General features: G+C 38.9%; 1 protein-coding gene across 2 annotated transcripts in view; it reads right to left on the reverse strand.

The window, feature by feature from the left end:
• The window catches only part of LOC111045421 (membrane-bound transcription factor site-1 protease), a 47,257-nt gene that overhangs the window by 18,424 nt on the left and 8,405 nt on the right, over nt 1-20,428 (reverse strand). The window contains exons 4-13 of one of the 2 annotated variants that reach the window (XM_039420630.1): nt 19,299-19,413; nt 17,449-17,669; nt 15,398-15,582; nt 13,999-14,115; nt 12,687-12,824; nt 10,537-10,713; nt 5,217-5,394; nt 3,208-3,428; nt 1,302-1,428; nt 408-649 (exon numbers count right to left, since the gene is read on the reverse strand). In XM_039420630.1, the coding sequence (XP_039276564.1) occupies nt 408-649; nt 1,302-1,428; nt 3,208-3,428; nt 5,217-5,394; nt 10,537-10,713; nt 12,687-12,824; nt 13,999-14,115; nt 15,398-15,582; nt 17,449-17,669; nt 19,299-19,413 (1,721 nt within the window). The remainder of the gene's footprint in view (nt 1-407; nt 650-1,301; nt 1,429-3,207; nt 3,429-5,216; nt 5,395-10,536; nt 10,714-12,686; nt 12,825-13,998; nt 14,116-15,397; nt 15,583-17,448; nt 17,670-19,298; nt 19,414-20,428) is intronic. The other variant, XM_039420629.1, reaches the window with a different exon arrangement.

The raw sequence follows: 20,428 nt of genomic DNA on the forward strand, positions 1-20,428 counted from the left end.
TAAAATAGTACGTGAGAGCCTTAAGGTGCATTTTCGTTTGTACATAAACTTCCGCAGTCGACGACGACAAGCATTCATATTGCCCAAATTTCAAGTGTGCTAAAACAGCTGATCAAATAGCTTTCCATTATTTGTGTTAATTATTCAAGAATCAAAACATTTCTAATAATATCAACATATTGCCATTTGGAAGTATAAAAAAGTACTCAACCTCCCACATTAAAACTTAATTGAACATAAGTTATTCAGGCAAATTTAAATCTACCCAATTTGAGATCCTCACCCTGTCGTGGTCGACGACGGCATTTACGCAAAAACGGAAACCCAGTTTTAGACCGAGGTTTTTATTGTAGATTTATTTCAGAAGCATGCAGCAGAGAGAGAAGGAAATGTATGAACTTCGTTACCTGGTGTTCTCGTCGTAGAACTTGACCTTCCTCATGACGGTGACGTTGTACCAGTCGGCGAAGACGACAAGTGAGAGGCCTTGGTCGAGGTCTCGTTTGAGCTTGGCCACCTCCTCGGGGAAGAACTCCTCCTCAGGGTCGACAAGTAGTAGGGTGCCGTAGTGAGCCGCGTCGAAGCAGGTGAGCGGCGCACCCAGCACCTCCACGTAGTATCCCTGGCTGCGTATCTGCTGGTACATGTCCTGGCACACCACAACAACATCAGTAACATACATAAGATGAGTTTTGGGGTTCCCTGTCATACAACATCAGTTGAGTTTTAAGGTTTCAGACAACCTTGGAGGAATCAACCAACTTGCTTATTTATGATATAAATATTAAAATGGGTGAAAAGCTACTCAGAGAGAGTGAACAGTAAACTTGAAATACTGAAACAAGGCAAGCTCAAAACTTGATAAATTGAGAACTTGACAAGCTGGAAACTTGACGAACTAAATACTTGATGGGCTACAAACCTGACGAATTGAAAATTATCTCAACGGAATGTGAACTTGACGCAATGAAAACTTGATAAACTGAGATCTTGACGAATTGGAACTTGTCAAACTGAATACTTGATTTAGTGAAACTTGACAAACTGTAACTTTCTGTGACACATATGTATCATGCATGTCCTATCGTTAGTGGCCAGCCGTATAGTATAGTTTTGAAAATCTATTGCGAAAAGACCCCTGTTATGGGATTTATTGTGATGTTGTAATGTTCACATTATAACATGGTCGTAGATAAATATTTTTACACTATTATTTTATTGGTAGAATTGTAGCTTGTAAACATTGTACTTATTAAAAACTCTATGAAAAAGGAATGACTTTCGAAATTGCTTCACCTTACCTTAAAGTTAGTATGGATGTGATCGCCATTCCAATCCAGAGGATCGTTCTTGTTTCCAAGATTGTCACGAGGAAAATATCCGGGTGGATACCGCAGATTGTGGTACTGATCCCATAGAATGCGTTTCCTGAAATAGTTCAATGAAAAAAGTATTAGTTAAGCACACAAATCTAGTGTAAGTGTTGAATATTGAAATAAAAATCATCGATTACCCTTTTTATATTTAATCAATTCACAGCAAGTAGTCAATTAATAGAATAAACATATTTACTTGATGGTTCTTATTTCATGCAATATTAAAAATATATTGATATTAATGCAAACACATCAGATATATATTTTTATAATATTAACACATTTTTCATAATATTAAAAATGTATGATTATTCATGCAAACACATCAGAAGCATCAAAGATGAGGGTTTCTTCCAGAAGGCGGAAGAGTATCTCATACTCTTCCGCTCTTACACTCCTAACCGGGCAAAACAGTAATAATAGACAGTAGTCGACAGTAATTGACTTGAGTGAATAAAAAATCGGCCTGAAATTTGGAACATGAACAACCTATATTAACAAAACATCGGCTTGAAATGTGGAACAAACAACCTATACTATGGGATATCTTCTTATGCTCTTTTCTCTATGCTATGATGGTGTTAATATCAACAGCTCTGAATCTACTTTAACATCTCACCAGTTCAGAATGAACTGAATTGCACCTGTTTTTAGAGTATTGTGAACGTATAGAGCCATAAACTTGTGAGATGCTCAAGTAGATTCAAAGCCGTTGATCTTAATTCTCAATTATCTATTAATAATCATGGCATTGAGAAAAGGTACCATGAGTGGCACTTATCTTTTCTCTAGGATATAACCATAGAGAAACGATAGCATAAGTAGATATCCCATGGTATATGGCGTTTATGTCGCAACTTTTACTGTTATCCCAAGCCGATAGTCCTCGTAGTTCTTTCCTATGCAGCTGTGTGACGCTGGTAGTCTCTCAAATTGTGCCGTTCATACACTATCACCCCAACAAAACAGTAAAAATTGACAATAGTCGACAGTAATCGGCTTGAGATAACAGTAAAAGTTGCGACATAAATTCCCTATACCATGGGATATCTACTTATGCTATTGTTTCTCTATGATATAACGATCTCGATAGCTGTCATCAGTTTTTAATGTTTTTAAGCCGTCGGTTCCGGATGCCTAAGAAGCAGTCGTTAGGTCATGTCAGAGGCCCTGAAATTTATCAGTTGCGACCTGAAAACTCTGATAACAGACCTGAGCCAGCCAGATCACTCGATATTATTATTATTTTCTTATTATTTGACATTCTTACTTTGTTAATTATTCTTCATTTTTTGTTTGTAAGATTTCTTTTCATAAAATAAATAAAGATTTTTTTATGAAAAGAAATCTTAATCTATTATTAATGTTTTGGCCGGGTAGGAGTGTAAGAGCGGAAGAGTATGAGAGACTCTTCAACGTTCTGTTATAGTGAGGTCCACGTTATAATGGCAGTGGAGAGAGATAGGAGAACAACGTTGCCGAACCTCTGTCTTGTCAGTGCCTTCTATAGACTGATACAGGTTTATTAATGTAATATTAACTGTTCATTCACGTCTAAAATAATCAATTATACTTTATTAGGCAATAAATTATAAATTTATTTGAGTGTATTTTTCATTTTTGTTTGTTATATTTTCTGTAATAAACCCCCTTCTTCTGGGGGTACCAGGACGAAGGAAAAAGAAAAAGGAAAAGTATTGTTATTAATGCATGCATTTATGTTCCTAAATAAAGATGTTCAAGTTTTCATAGCTAACTGTGGCAATGTATTCTTTATTTATTAATTTGAAATCGTTCATGCAATTTGTATTACTGCAATTTGAGCACTGACTGCCTGGGAGGTGTGGGTATGATTGGCGCCTTGACTGGCAACTGAATCGTGGACTGGAGCGGCGCGGTGAAGTGGGCGTCGGAGTCGGCTGGTGACTCGACCGTCAGCTCAACGTGTCCCTGTGCGAGGCCACTCCAGTCTGCAGCCCCCGCTGCCACCCCCAGGCTCACCCCCAACCAGCCCGACCATGGCCACAGCACCTCCGAGTAGCTGAGCGACACCTGATCACATCACAAACCATCAAATCAAATAGAGCGTATCAAGAAAGCTGAATTCTCACCTGTATTCACTCATAGTATTGTCAAATAATTATTTCAGTCATGCAACACTGAGAACCATCTACTTTCCCAACATTCATTCTCAACTATCTTTTGGAACAGAGGAACATCTCTTGAAAACACAAAAAATTGTTCATATTAGAGGAAAAAGCAGAATCATCTCAGGATCAAGCCACATGAAGCGTTTTCAGGCGTTTTTGCACTGTCTGAGGACGATTTGGCAGGGCAGGACGCTCTCCGATTGGTTGATTATCAGCCGATTGGATTGGCGTTCGGGAATCAGCTGATTTCGGTGAGCTTCCTGCCCTACCGACTCGTCCGCCACCAGTGCAAAAACGCCTGAAAAACGCTTCATGTGGCTTGGCCCTTAAGGTTGGGTTTCAAAGAGCCTGTACGGGAAACATTTAATAGCCTCAACATTTTGATCGTTTATAGACTATATAATTATGGAATGTATTCTGACACTAAAATTCAAAAATTAAGAATAAGTTGACCATCGGTTTCATACACTCTCAAGAAGAGTATGCGCTTCAGCAGCACTGAAGGACTGAAGACAATTCTTTTAAAAAACTCCCTCTTACATGAGAGCTAAATTCTTCAACCAGTTACAATTCATATCAGAGAGGAATGTGCGGATTTCAAGAACGAGTTGAAAAGACATTTCATTTCAATTAGCCCGTACTCATTTCAAGAATTTCTCAATTGATTACTGCAAATTACTCTTTAATTCAATCATGACACTATTTATATTGTACGAATGCAATGATAAATGAAGTACTATTTCATTTGGAAAAAAGCAACAAATACAATAATACATAATATATTTTCGCCATTGTTGAGGTTATGAACCTTAGCTATCATGGAACATGGATGACTAGGCCTATATTTTAGAGAAAATATAGCATAACAAGATATCCCATGGTATAAGGGCATTTACGTTCCAAATTTCACTGTTAACTCAAGCCGATAGTCCTAGTAGGTCTTTTTCGTGAAACTATGTGACGATGGTAGTCTATCATAACAGAACGTTCTTACAGATCTCACTCGGACAAAACAGTGATAATAGACAGTAGTCGACAGTTATCGGCTCAAGTTAACAAAAATCAACTTAAAATTGGAAAATATTCTCAATATAATATAGAGAATGACTATATTATATCATGGCTAAAACCAGTAATCAATCATTTGATCATAGACGAGATATTATAATTTTCAAGGGCCAAGCCACGTGGGGCGTTTTTCAGACGAGTCAGCATGGCAGGAATCTCTTCGATTGGCTGATTATTCCCGAACATTCTAACCTAATCAGTTAATCAGAGAGCTTCCTGCCATGCCGACTCGTCTGAAAAAACACCTCATGTAGTTTTGCCCTTAATTTTAACGAGCGGTACAGTAAAAAACGTATTGAGCATGCGCAGCAAGCGTAAAATAGATTAGATAGATCTTTCTTGATCCATGAGCATATTATATAGATGCATAAGTAACCGACAAAAATTAGAACACCTACACACATGATAGAGTCGAAGTCAGTAACTTAGTTAATGATAGTATGCCTACATGGTTTTGGAGGTTGTAGAGTATTGCAGTTCTATACTGGATTCAGGCAGCTGAAAAACTCATCGATTATCAGTTACCTACCCAAGAATAAGATATTTCACGATGAGTTTTCAGTACAAGAAGAAGTATTTTACGAGCAGTTGTAGAAAAAGAGCTCAAAATTCTACCACTTACTTCAAGATGCAGTCCATTCTGTGGTGTGTAGGGATGCCACGTCGGTTTGCCGACAATCCTTCCCGCCACACCCAAGCCATTGATAATTGTGACGTTGACAATGGTTGGCATCGCTCCGTAGAACAGAGGCTGTGTGCAGTACGGCCACATGTACTGACATTCACTCAGATCAATGTAGCTGCAACATAAATCAGAACAACTTATTAAGGCTATTCGGTACACCTTTTTTCATTTTAATTGGATAATCTTTTTCAATACAATTTTTAAGATCATTATAAAGCTGGGTTTTCCTTTGTGCGTAAATGCCGTCGTCGACCACAACAGGGAGAGAATCTCAGATTGGGTAGAATTCAATTTGTCTACATAACCTAAATGATTATATTCAATTATGTTTTAATGGGGCAGGTTGAGCTTATACTTTTTTATACTTTTAAATGGCAATATGTTGATATTATTAGAAATGTTTAATTCTTTAATGGTAAAGACAAATAATGAAAAGTTATTTGATCAGCTGTTTAAGCAAACTTGAAATTTGGACAATATGAATGTCAACAATGCTTGCCGTTGTCGACTGCGGAAATTTAGGCACAAACGAAAATGCATCGTTAGAGTGAGAAAAAGTGGCAACTGAAATTTTTAAGTGGTATTTTATGGGTTGTTGAAGTGTTGAACTCCGTTTTATTTCCAGATCATAAAGGGTTTCGAATTTTCCATTGGAGTTTTTTTTAATACATTCAGTATATCATTGGCTTTGTTCTAATATGCATTTTCCGCGATTTATGCCAAAATAAATAAGTTATCGAATTTACAAAAAATATTACTTTTTTATTTATGAACGATATGGAGAATATGAACCTACCAAAGATCAGTTGGAAGAAAGGCTGGAAAGCTGGAGGAAGACTTTGGAGGAAAGGGGACTGAAAATTAGCCGATCAAAAACAGAGTACATGGTATTGGGAAACAATGATGGGCTACCCTTACAGCTTGAAGGAAACCAACTCCAACCAGTTGCAAGTTTTAAGTACCTGGGTTCAAGTGTACAGAGAGATGGAGGGCTTGATGTAGAAATACAGCATAGAATAAATTGTGGATGGATGAACTGGAGAAAATGAGTGGTGTTCTTTATGATAAGAGAGTGAATTGTCAAATGAAGGGAAAAGTGTATAGATCAGTTGTGAGGCCAGCTATGATGTATGGAACAGAAACATGGCCCATTTTAAAGAAACAGGAACGAAAGATGGAAGTGACTGAGATGAGAATGTTAAGATGGATGTGTGGGGTTACAAGAAGAGATAAAATAAGAAATGAATTGATCAGAGGCACTGTAAAAGTTGGACCACTGGGAAAGAAAATGCAGGAGATAAGGATGAGGTGGTTTGGGCATGTAGAGCGACGGGAGGAGGATTATGTTGGACGAAGAGTGCAGGATTTGGTTTTGGATGGTGTGAGAGGATGAGGTAGACCTAGGATGGGGTGGGGAGATAGAATAGCGGCTGACTTGCGGGAGAGTGGTTGAAGGAGAGAGGAAGCATTGGATAGGGCTTTGTGGAGAGGCAGACTAAGAGAAAGGAATGCCGACCCTTTTTTTAATGGGATAAGGCACAGCCAAAGAAGAAGAAGAAGAAGATGGAGAATAAAATGTTTTAGTTTGGAAAGATACATTTTTTGAATTTTCAAGAGCAGTTCTGTTAATATAGTCGAAACCGTTTATGATCTGGAAAGAAAACGGAGTTAGCACTTTAACGACCCATAACTCCCATCAACGTTAGTGGACAGTAGTCTGTCTAATAACTTTGAACTCCCATAACTCGCTTATTAGGCCACTTAAAAATTTCAGTTGCCACTTTTTCTCACTCTTATAATGATCTTAACAATTATATTGAAAAAGATTATCCTATTTAAATAATAAAAAAGTGTACCGAACTGCCATAGTAGAGAAAGAAATTGGCTCATCCATGTACGGGATTGGAGATACACGATTGACGCAATATCACTTATGATAAATATGAAAATAAAACTGTTACAAGTGATGATCTGGATATGTACTGCCATGTAGTATTTATAAATAAGCAAAAAGCAAGTTAATATTATAAGAGCACTTTATTTTATATGTTGTCAAGTCATTCTAGGACACACACACGCACAACACCAGTGCCATCATCATCTGACAGTGTCACCAACCTCTCAATACAACATCTAATGAACTAATGGACTTGCAATTTGACATAAATACTCTGAGTTTACCTAGGATGGATATAAGCCATTTGCTTCTTTTTTCAATATTTACAGAGTCAGTAGGCATACGTGTCTGGTAAAGTGAACATATTTCTCTCATGAGTTCTGATGGGAACTATTCAACTCGCTCGGACGGGATGCGTGGGAATGGTCCCATTACAACTGATGGGAAAAATACTTTCACTTATTTATCTTGATATGGCGGAAGGTGTGGCTCGTTCATCAATTGGGCTAGTCAGTCGGGTCGAGCGAGGGGTTTGTTACCACTGTCTGGAAAAATGGCTTTTGGTGGCCCTGAAAAGGGCCAAGTTTGTTGCTGGTGGCCCTGAAAAGGGACCAAGATTGTTGCTGGTGGCCCTAAAAGGGACCAAGGCAGGCTAGATGTTGAGTAGTCGTCGACTGGCGCGATACCACGCCGCGCGAGGGTCCCGGGCAGGTCCGTCTGGTGCGAGAGCAGGCCGGCAGGGGCTCAAGTCAATGGTTCGCAGTCTCCACTCTGGTTTACCCGGGCTACGGAGAGGGCTGACCGGGTGATCTACTAGCCAGAGGTCGTGCCGAATCTCCGCCGGGAGGACCTCCTCGACCACTTCCTCGTTTAGAAGGGGCCTTCGGTCAAACCCCGGGCAGGCAGGGTCGTAGGCTTCCGCTGCACACACTCCGATGTCGGTTCGGCACCCAACCCGCGCATCCAGAACCGCGCGCCAGTTGTTAGGCTGGGGCGCTAAGTCTTGGGGCGCAGCTGGCGCGGCGGTGAACAGCCTCAGCCTCTCCTCCACCTGGCGAAGCCGACGTAGGGCCCTCCTCTTCTGGATTCGGCGGCCGGCTCGGTTCCTCCTAGGCATCGGCTGGGTAGTAGACAAGGAAGACACCTCAGGTTGCGGTTAGTCTCGCCGTGGTTCCCTCATTGGCCTGCTCGCTGCTCTGCTCCTGGTCTCGGTAGTGGTCTCGGCTGGTAGTGGTCTCTGGTAGTGGTCTCGGCTGGTGGTCTCTTCTGGCTCTTCAGTGGAAGGCTGCTAGTGAGCAAGTGCTCTCGAGGGTAGCTGAGTAGCCCCCTTTTATTCACAGTCCCCGAGTTCACCTGCGCTGCTATTGGCCGGCGGTGCTCGGCCAATAGAAACGCAGGAACGGGTGGCGGCGACTGAGGCGCACCCTGGTGGCGGGTGGGTCAACCACTCATTAGGTTGATGCGTGGCGTGGGGAGCAGAGCAGAGCGGCAGGCTGAAAGGTAGCGAATGCGAGGGAGGTATCAATCTTATACTATTAAACGAGCAATTTCTGCTTATATGTTCAGATGTTTATATGTTTGTATTTCACCGGATCTCGAAAACGGCTCTAACGATTCTCACGAAATTTGGAACATAGTAGGTTTATGATATAAAAATTCGATTGCACTAGATCTCATACTTGGGAAAACTCGCTGAACGATATTAAAAGAATAATTCATCCTTGACTGAAACAGCTGAGACTTTCGTCGTCTGTGGATAGTAAAAAGTGAGCGAGTGATTCTGTGTAGAATCAAAATATCGCATTCCCGAAATTCATAAGCTGTAAAATATAAACACGATCATTTTAGAGAATTAATGTGTTCTGTTTATCAATAAAAATAACGAGCGAAGTTCGGTGCCCCGATATTTTATTTTATTCGGACACAGTGATTCTCGTTGCAGAGAGATGTTCTGCCTCACCGAAATTACATAATATTTTACAGTTTTATTCTCATAGATGTTATATAGTGAGGTCCACGTAATATATAATGGCAGCATTTGAGAATCATTGGTGTTGCTATCCTAGTCTATCATTCAACAAAGCAGATGGCGCTATCCTTTTCTAGCTCCGCAACGTTGCCAGAAGTTTTTTTATCAATTTAGAACTATAACTAATTAACAAAATATTTAACGTCAATCATGAAAATTTATCATTTTTAATCATTGAAATAGCTATTTTCTTGAAGAATGAAATATAATTGATCGTTTTCAACAAGAAAGAAAAGTTAATATTGCATCAGATAAACCAGTATCAGCTTCTATATAATAGCAGCTTCCGGTATTAGCTTCTTCTACCGTAGGTAGCTTCTATATCATCTAGGCTATAGAAAGCAGTGGCGAGGCAGAGAATCGGCAACTAGCTTTGTTCTCCTATCTTTCTCCAATGCCATTATAACGTGGACCTCACTGTATCAATAAAATATATAATAATATTGTGTGACCTGGCTGGCTCAGGTCTGGTGTCAGAGTTTTCAGGTTTTATTATTATTAATAAAATATATTATATTCCTTATAGGTTAGATGGAATTGGTTCGAGTAATTGATTTCTTTTCTCTTCTGAAAATATTCAAATCCAGAAATGTCCACAGAAAAACCAAGGTCAGACTTTATAAAACCATAGTCGGCGAGGCCAAGTGAGGTGTGGAAACTAATATGTAGAGCTGCAAATTCTCTGGATCGCTGGGAAAGAAGAATGCTAAGGAGCTGTATTTGAGGAAGGAGTTTAGCGAATAAGGAATAATGATGAGTTGACGCAACTCTATAAGGAGCCACCCCCATCCATGTAGGCTTACATTAGGTTGAAGCGCTTGCAATGGGCAAATCATGTATGTAGGACAAAAAAAATGTATGTAGGACAACCAGGTGGAAGGAGGCCAGTGGGAAGACCAAGGCTAAGATGGACGGATGGAGTCTCAAAGGATGCAAGAGATATACTTCATGTGAGAAATTGGAGGGCTGAGGCAAGGGATCGAGATGGTTGGAAAGGCGATTGAGGAGGCCAGGGCTCGATTTGGGCTGTAGGGCCATCGAAGAAGAAGAACTGTGAAGTAGTTGTGAAATGCATCTTACGTTGGACTGAAACTGTCTGTTGTGGGATTAGTGGGAATAGTCAACTCGTGAGAAACTTATTTATTTATCGTGGCTTTACGTATTTACTCGTGGCTTTTATTGGCAGAGAGATGTTCTGCCTCGCTGTAATACACAATATTTTCACTCTTATATTATCTCTCACATATGTTACTTAGTGAGGTCCACGTTATCACATTATTTGAATAACATTGGTGTTGCTATCCTTGTAATATTATGGAGTTGAATCTTACGTTGGACTGAAACTGGCTTGTGGTTTGTAGCTGTTGAGTATGTGGTAGGCCTTGAGCAGATCCAGCTTGCCATGACCCTGTTCGAACATGCCGACGCCGGGGAGACGCCTGGCCGACGCCATCAGCGCCTGCTTCATACTGGCTGGGTTGATCACAGCGCCTCGGTGCAATACACCGCTGAAATACAATCAAATAGGAACAAATGAATTCAATCCAATCGAGGTGCAGAACACCACTGAAGCACAATCAAATAAATCAAATCAAAATATGTATTGCTGAAAACATTGTAAAATGTTATAAAAACGTCAAAAAGAAAATCAACAATCAACCCGTTTCAAAGAAGTAGCTATATCAGTTCAAGTTTTGAGTTCGTCAAGTAGGCAGGTACCTTTTTTGATCAGTCCATTAGATATTAAAAGAAATGGAATAGGTAAAATAAATTTGATTAGATAAAAGATATTGAAATGCCAGTGTTATCGGATGGGCACGTTAAACTGTCGGTCCCGGCTGAAGTATGACAGTCGTAAGGCCCATTGACGGCTCAAATTATATATTCAGGCGGTGGGACCTTCCCGCAATGGACTCCCCACCAACAAAAGCCATACGAATATACTTTATAAAAGAAATTGAAGAAATGGAAATAAATCCAATCTTATCAAAATATATATTGCTGAAAATATTGAACAATTTTATAACAACGTCAAAAACACAAACAAACCAATTCAAACCAAGTAGCTACATCAGTTCAAGTTTTCAGTCCATACCTTTTTTGATCAGTCCATTAGATATTAAAATGAAAAGAAGAAATGGAAATAAATCCAATCTTATCAAAAGATATATTGCTGAGAATATTGAACAATGTTACAAAAACGTCAAAAACACAATCAACCCATTTCAAAACAAGTAGCTACATCAGTTCAAGTTTTCAGTTCGTCAAGTACCTTTATTTAACCAGTCCATTAGTTATTGAAAGAAATTGAAGAAATGGAAATAAATCCAATCCAATCAAAATATGTATTGCTGAATACATTGAACAATGTTATAAAAACGCCAAAAACACAATCGACCCGTTTAAACCAAGTAGCTACATCAGTTCAAATTTTCAGTTCATCAAGAACCTTTATTTGACCAGTCTATTAGATATTGGAAGAAATTGAAGAAATGGAAATAAATCCAATCCAATCAAAATATGTATTGCTGAAGACATTGAGCAATGTTATAAAATGCCAAAAACACAATCAACCCGTTTCAAACCAAGTAGCTACATCAGTTCAAGTTTTGAGTCCGTCAAGTAGGTACCTTCTTTTTGACCAGTCATTGAGATACTGAATGAAATGGAAGTTGATCCGTTCAGTACATCAAGTTATCACATCATAAAGCACGAGTATCAGAATCATCAGTATAAAACTCGAAGAGAATTCTACGGGTCATCATCAGCTTGGAGCTCGTAGAGAATGGTTGATTCTACGGAGCTCTCTTATGCCGCATCTACACGTTGGCCCAATGAAGACCAATGACGACCAGCGCCAGTGTGTGGATGTGTGGTTTGCCAACGCTGGCCTTCATTGGCCATCGCGCCGATTTTTGCCGAACGGAGGCCAGCCGAGCGTAGGCCAACGAAGGCCAGCACTGGCAAACCAACCATCCACACTCTTGTCAACCAATGTGTGCTGTTGCCTGTTTTGTCTTCTGCTCTGCAGTTTTTCTGTGTAATTGAGTTGCTATAAGCTTATTTTTAATTGTTATTAATTATTATTGGATCACTTTTTTATAGTTTTCATTGTGTCATTCTAGTTGCTATTATTTTCAATTTCTATCATGGCTCTGTCGCTGGCTACCGCTGGCCTTGATGAGGAACTGGTCACATTGGAGTGTGGATGGCAAGACCAACGCGACCAAGCTTACCAGGCTGGGCCAGTCACTGGGCCAAAGTGTGGACTTCACACTTGTCTGATAGAATTGAAATTTCGATAAATGACTGTTCGATATTTCGATTTCTAGATCATCAAGTATTCGATAAATAATTGGGTTTTCGATATTCGACTCAATCTAAAACACTCTATTATCTAATTTATCGATAATCTAAATTTTAGATAATTGTAACATCACAACTATTAATTGCAATAAATGTAGTGATTAATTGTAGGCACCTGGCTAGCAAGGTGACCGCTCCGGCGACGACCGGCGAGGCGACACTTGTTCCCGAGAGACTCTTGCAGCCTCCCTTCACACTGCTGCCATGCACGCCTGAACCATACGACACTATGTCCGGCTTCAAACGACCATACCTGCAGCCACAACAACAATCACCATATCAATATAGGCTACTTGAAAAATAGGGCAATTATTCATCATTTTATCAAAATAACGTGAATAATCTCTGGAAAGATGTCTTCAAAATTATTAGTACTAAGGCCCACTTGCACAAAAGCCTGCTAAATTTTAATTGTGATTAATTTCACGAGACCCAATCAGAGGTGTTTTTTTCGAAAAGAAGGTTTCAGATCAGTTCTCGTGGCATAAATTCAAATTTAACAGGCTTTCATGCATCCGGCCCTTATATAGGATGACCCAGAATAACGGAAACTTTTAAAAACGCCATAAAACATTAGTGGGAAGGGCAAAAATGATTTTATTCAAACTAATGTAAAGTTCAAGACTTGCCATTCAAAAATTATCAATAAAATCTATCACTTTTTGACAATTACTTCTTTAAGATGGCTTCCTCCTGAACGAATACACTCTTGAAATCAGTGTTGACGATTCCTCATTGATCGCTGCAACATCTGCGTTTCTTGGTCCCATGATCTGTCCACCTGCGACTTTCTATTTGTGGAGCTATCTCAAATCAAACGTTTTCACAACTTGACCAATAACTGTGGTGAATTATAACAGACAATTCAGAATGAAATTAACAATATCCCAGCTGAAATGTTGCAGCAATCGTTCAGGAATCTCAACACAGATATCAAGAGTGTATTCGTGCAGGAGGAAGTCATCTTGAAGAAGTAAGTAATTGTCAAAAAGTGATAGATGTTATTAATAATTCTCAAATGGCAAGTCTTGAACTTTATATTGGTTTGAATAAAATCATTTTTGCCTTTCCCACTAATGTTTTAAAATGCGTTTTCAAATGTTCCCGTTATTCCGGGTCACCCGGTAGTTTTAGATGAAAACTTGTAAATCACTTGTAAATGGTGAATGACTTTGTGTACGTGGAAATCTCATTGATAATAGCTTAGTACTGTACTTGAATAAATCAAACTTACTTGATATACTAGTAGACTAATAGTAATAGTTATTTTTCACTCAAGTAGGCTGGAATCACTTATTTCAATTCCAGTGTTGCATGTGTTCAATGCTCCTTTTATTTCAATTACGAAGACCTACAGAACAAAACAGTAATTGAGGGAATAAAACAGTACTGTTTTAAGAAGATTGATAACAGAAGAGTGAAATTACCCCTGGGGAAGCTCCCAAGTTGTCATGCCTCGAGATGAGAATTTCGCAATTTGATCTTCAAAATTTATTCCTCCAACTCCAATTACATCCATTTGATCGGCTGGATTGTTCAAAGTTCTGAAACAATAAATAATATTCTACTGTAAGGCCCGCCGCAAAGTACACCCACGCAATCCACGACCCACGAACGAGTGACCCACGTTCCACGAAACCTGTAATCGAATCACAAAATGATCCACGCGTGGATATGTACTTCGTGGAATGTTCTCAGCTGGGTGCAGTTTGCGGCGCACCAATGCTTTTACAACACTTCCCAAGGCGTGGGTTTGAGTGGCGTGGATTAGCGTGGGTCTACTTTGCGGCGGGCCTAATAATTGGATGTGCAACTGACATATTATTTGTTCTACAAGCATTCGATTTCTCATTAATCAAATAAAAATCAACAAGAGAAACAGAACTGGAAAATTCGCAATAATAAGAAGAAATATATTATTGATGCTTTTTATTATAGAGTAGAGTCCAGAGCCGAATAGAAGGACTACAAAACTTGATCAAGTCTGGATTATTTAATCTTATGAAAGCTTAGATATTTGGTTCTAATTCAGTAAGAATTTAGGATTCACGATAATTATCTGGAGATTGCAATTCGACTTTTTATATGATTGACAGTAATGGCTCATTCAAACTTGAAAGCTAAGATACGAGTATTTGATTATAATCAAGTAAGAATCTATGATTATTATGAAAATTATCTGGAGATTGTAATTGGATTTTTTAGATGGTTGACAATAATAGCTTATTCAAACTCATGAAAGCTAAAATAGTTTATTATAAGCTTGATCAGTAAGAATCTAGGATTTATGACATTTTACTGGAGATTGTAATCAAATTTCCAAGATGTTTGACAACAATGACTTATTCAAACTTATGAAAAATAAGGGTGGTCACTATCGACAGGACAAGTTTGTTGAAAAAGTGTGTAAATACATATCGTCATATATTGTTGTGTCATCACAACGAAAGGCTTCGAACAAAATTTTTGAGGTTAGGTTTTTGTATCTTCGAGTTTTTGTTGTTTATTTTTTCTTTGCTGCTCTATTGGAGGTTTAATTGTGTTTGTATAATTATAATTTGTAATTTTCCAGTCTTTTATTTATTGGTTGTTTATTTTATGTTGGAAACTGTAGTCAAACAGCAGTTTCTTGTTCAACGCCTCTCGCTGATGACATAACATGCATAACAAGCATGTGCGTACACACAAGTTCAACACACTTGTGCTGTCGTTAGTGACCAACCCTTGGATATTTGATTATAATCAAGTAAAATCTAGGATTTATGATAATTATCTGGAGATTTTAATTCGATTATTTGTGTGACAATAAGGTCAATAAATGCTCACCCATAGAGAGGTCCGTCGTTACCAATAGCAGAAACCATAATGACTCGATTTGCAGTCAATTCCCACACTTTATCTACAAACGGGTGGTCCATGAAGTCCGGTCCGCCAATGCTCAAATTCAATACATTTATCTTCTTCATAATGGCATAGTTGAAGGCATCCAAAAACCAAGACGTATACGAAACCTGCAAACGTGGATAGCATACCATTCATGAATATTGACGTTTTTCTACTCTGGTTCATAGTTTATGTGAGTGTCTAAGCCAAATCAAGATCCAATCAGTATAGAATGTGCGATAATTTTGCTGGCATTACACTAAAACCTGTTTTTCATTAGTAGAGTTCCGTGGGCAAGTACTAACTATCTTTTGAACTCTCCAAATGAAAATGTTCATGGTAGAGTACTAGTTTTTAGTAGAGTAGAGTGGGATAGCACCTTGGGATAGTACTCTACCACTTGCTTTCCCCCAACACCGCTACTCACTCTACCACTTCCACTACTATACTAATGAAAACAGTCTCGAGCTAGTAGAGTAGGGTCGTGCCGTAGGCTATCAGGTTCAAGAAGTGTTGTTATTTATTGAAAAGTATAAATTTATTAATAAGTGTTACGGTAAGGTGTTAATTTATTAAAAAGTATTGACATGTTAAGGTTAGTTCTGTTCATTAGACAACACACTTTAACTACTATTCTCAATTGTAGTGATAACGGTTAAATTAAATAAAATTCGTATGACTTTTGTTGGTGGGGAGTCCCTTGCGGGAAGGTCCCACCACCTGAATAATTATATAATTTAAGCCGTCAATGGGCCTTACGACTGTCATACTTCAGCCGGGACCGACAGTTTAACGTGCCCATCCGATAACACGGGAGTGATCTGGTTAAAAAACTTTTGGTTGTGAGAGGGTTTGAACCCGGGATCTCTATGCTGCTACGCAAGCACTCTATCCACTAGACCACGGATTACTCCGTGATAACAGTTAATCGACCAAGTAAGTAGAGTAGAGTTAGCTAGGTAGAATTAGTATGCCAGTTACTCGACCACCAACTCTACTAGTGAAAACCAGGCTTAAAAACTACATGTAAAATTCATTTTCAAATATTCTAACAATTTATGAGGTTACTGAAAAAATGAAGTGATGAAGTTTCAGCAAACTGAAAGTGTCAATCTAAATATTCATGTTTTCTTTCAAGTTGCATACAGACTTCCTGTGCTGCCGACTCATCCGTCGCCAGTGCAAGAAAAACACTGAAAAACTATTAATATATATGATCTGGCACTTAGAGCCGGTTGCACAACAACCGGTTATATTTTAACCGTGATTAGTTCCACGAGAATCAATCAGAGAAGCCATCTTTTCAAAAACGCCTTCTCTGATTGGTTCTCGTGGAATTAATCACGGTTAAAATTTAACCGGCTGTTGTGCAACCAGGCCTTAGTGTATGGCAATGGGCCCGTACTGTGTACATAGAATGTGGTAAATTGTCCGATTCACAATTTACCAGGTAAAGAAGTTCCGCGTCCCATGGGAAGAATTTTGACAGATTCCGTGCCAGAAACCAGTTCCAGATCCAAGTTCCTGCCCTACAGTCGAAGTGTGGTAAATTGTTCCAGCTCCAACTATCCGAGCTCTCATTGGTAGATTGAATTTTATAGTCTGCTTGCTTCTCTGCGCATGCGCTGATAGCTTGTTTACCATAGCATAGCCATAGAATACATAACCAACAAAATTATGTTTGATAACCATTCGTTAAATGAATTTTCTCTATCAATTTGGGAGTATACTTTCAGTAATGGAATGGAAGAAATGCACACTTTTCTAGACGTCAAGTTTGTAAAACAGCCTTTCTTCATTCACGCAGCTAGTAAACGACACATTTTGGTGTAAATCAACTTTATAAGTGTGCGCCAAAAGCTTGAACCAACGATTTTGAAATGGCATTCCATGGGAACATTTTGCACTAGTCACGTGATGGAATAATTTACGATTGAAACTGGAACAATTTACTGTACACAGAACGTTCACAATGAGGTGATGATACAACTGACCTGGTTGTTGGTGAACACGCGGAACACATGGAGATGAGCGTCGGGCGCGAATCCGAGGCACTCCTGACTGGAGGCGATGACGCCGGCGACAAAGGTGCCGTGGCCTAGGCCGTCATCCATCGACCGCTCACCCGTCCAGTCGGTGCGCTCGGCCACGTGACGGAAGTGCGGGTGTGAGGCGGCCAGCCCCGTGTCGAACACTGCCACTCGGATGCCCGCACCTGTGTGCCCGCACACACAACTCAATAAACACACCAATATTATCCAGGATCGCGGCTCTTTAACCTTCTCCACCTCTTCTTGAATAAATAGACAGCAAAGGTATGTTTAATTTTCAAATTGACGCACTATTCACAGCAAAAACCTAGTGAAGTAACAATAATACCAAAAGAGTTCCCCGATAGATAGATTTATTATATATTTACTTATTTAATAAAAAGACTTAACCTATTTCGGACTATGTGTTATCTAAATTTGGGAGAGGAATAGCACAAGGTTACCTTATTTTTTCTCTCCCTATTATTTTGATAATGTACTTATTGTATAAATGAATGAATTTACGATACAAATGACACTGATGTAATAACATTTGTAGATAAAATAATAAGGTAGTCCTTGTGCTATTTTTCTTCCTGTTTAGGTGACACAGTCCAAGATTAGGTTAGTCTTTCACTTGTAAATTTTTTATAGATTTATATACAGATAGATAGAGTTATAGATACTACTGCTACTACTCCTTGGCGCTACAGCTCATTCAGAGCCTTGACCTCCTTCAAAAAACCTCTCCATTCGTCTCTATCGGCAGCCTTACGTCTCCATCCCCTGACACCCAGCTTCCTGATGTCGTCCTCCACATCCTCCAGCCAACGCTTTCTCGGACGTCCTCTCAGCCTTCTCCCTCCTGGGTTGTTTCTGAAGACCTTTCTTACAACTCTTGAGTCACCCATCTTCTCAACGTGTCCCAAACGCCTCACTTTTATCTCGTCAACAATTTGACATTTCTGGTACAGATCACGCAGCTCTTGATTCGATCGTATTCGCCATTCACCATTAACATATACTGGGCCAAAACCAGAGTTATAGATAGATACCTTTATTTACGCTTTTCACAGTACAAACATTGTGGACAAAGTTGTAGATTATAAGTTGAAAATCAGGTGACATATTATCATAGGGTACTGATAGTGTAATTCACTGATGTAATATATTTGTATTTTGTATCATGTTGTATATATTTGACATTTGTATTGTATCTGAAGACCTCAGATATTGCTGCAATAAAGATTCTATAGTGAGATTTAAATTATATATCCAGCACTAGATTAACATTGGTTTCCTATCCTTGTCTGTCATTTGACAGAGCAGATATCCTGTTTTACCTTCGTACTGTTACCAAATTGTTTGTTGAAGAAATATATTGAACTACAAAAACTAGTTTATCTCAATCAAATTATAAACATCTATTATAAAAATATTTGATTTCATGTTCTATTATGTTTTCATAAAATATATTGGAGTTTAAAAAGAATCGATAATATATCAGATATACCGGGATAACTTAGATCACAGCTATATACAATAGAAGGCGGTGGTAACAGAAAAGTAGGCAACAATAACTTCCATCCTGACTATAATCCTATCATTTCCACTGACATCATAGAGCAAATCTCACTTTAGGAAAAGTGCATAACGATAACATGTAATAACGGAAAATACTGTAATGCAAATTTGTATTCAGGAATATGCATTGAAAACTTGTTTGAACCCAAATATAGAACTTTCATTGGAAGATTGATTGAACCTAATATAAAAATTTAATTGGAAGATTGAATATTCCACTGATTACTAACCTGTTATGCCCATACCCCACAGAACGTCCGCCTGCATTACCGATGTGATTTGTTTTGGAATAGCTCTTAATAATCTTCTGCTCGAATGATGTCCAGTTGACTGCCAAAAGTCATCCTGAAAAGTTTATAAAGATATTTATTCATTAATTGTACAATATACTGTCATCATAATAATATTATGATCAGGGAGAAAATCTAGGCTGAGCCTGTACTATTTCTCTCCCAAACTTTGATAAGACAATCAATTCGATAACATCCTAGTATGTAAGTGCAACTTAGATGTGTATATGCCTCCATGCTAACTTAGTGGTAGATGCTTTGCAATTCGCTTTTCATCCACGATATGATTCTAGCCAATGACTTTAATCATTCCAGACCGGTTTGACCAAAGCCTGCCAATTACGCCACTTACTACCCTCCCACTATCTCTCAAGAGGTAGAGGTCAGACTACCACTTTCTATTTATTTACTCATTTTGAGAAATATATCTTACTAGGCTAGGTATGGCCATGATGTCTGCAAGAAAAAAAACTTGAGAGGTACTCGCAACCATGAATGTGTGGAATGTTCTTACAGATAAACCTCGATTCTCTACCACATATCTGAACCATCTATACTTTTTCGCAATGGTAATTTCTATTGTACTAAATTAGACACGTAACGTGTAATGTAAAGAGTGTTTGAAAAAGAACTCCCTAGTTTTAGGTATAAATTTAATGTCTAAATTAATGGAAAACTACATCAACAAGTACATACAATGAAAGAGAGAACCTTCAAGTTTTGTTTAACATCAGTACACTTCAACATGGGATCCATTTTTTGGCCTGCACACGTCGAGACGATATTCAAGCTCTCGCCATGTATTCACCAACATATCAGGTGTTATCCCAACCGCCATGACGATTCTTTCCCGTAAATGGTTTATGTCTCGGATTTTTTCACTGTACACAACATTTTTCTTGTGTGCCCAAAAGAAAAAGGGCAGATGGGTGAAGTCCGGGCTTCGTGGTGGCAAACAATTGGGCCAGCTCTCCCCATCCACCTTCCCGGAGAGCCCGAACTAAACTGAGGGAACTGTTCCCTGGCGCCGTCTCAAGGTCAAGCAGATCTGCTAACTGCACGGGGGACAA

Source organism: Nilaparvata lugens, chromosome 2 (assembly GCF_014356525.2).
Source record: "Nilaparvata lugens isolate BPH chromosome 2, ASM1435652v1, whole genome shotgun sequence".
Lineage (NCBI taxonomy): Eukaryota > Metazoa > Arthropoda > Insecta > Hemiptera > Delphacidae > Nilaparvata > Nilaparvata lugens.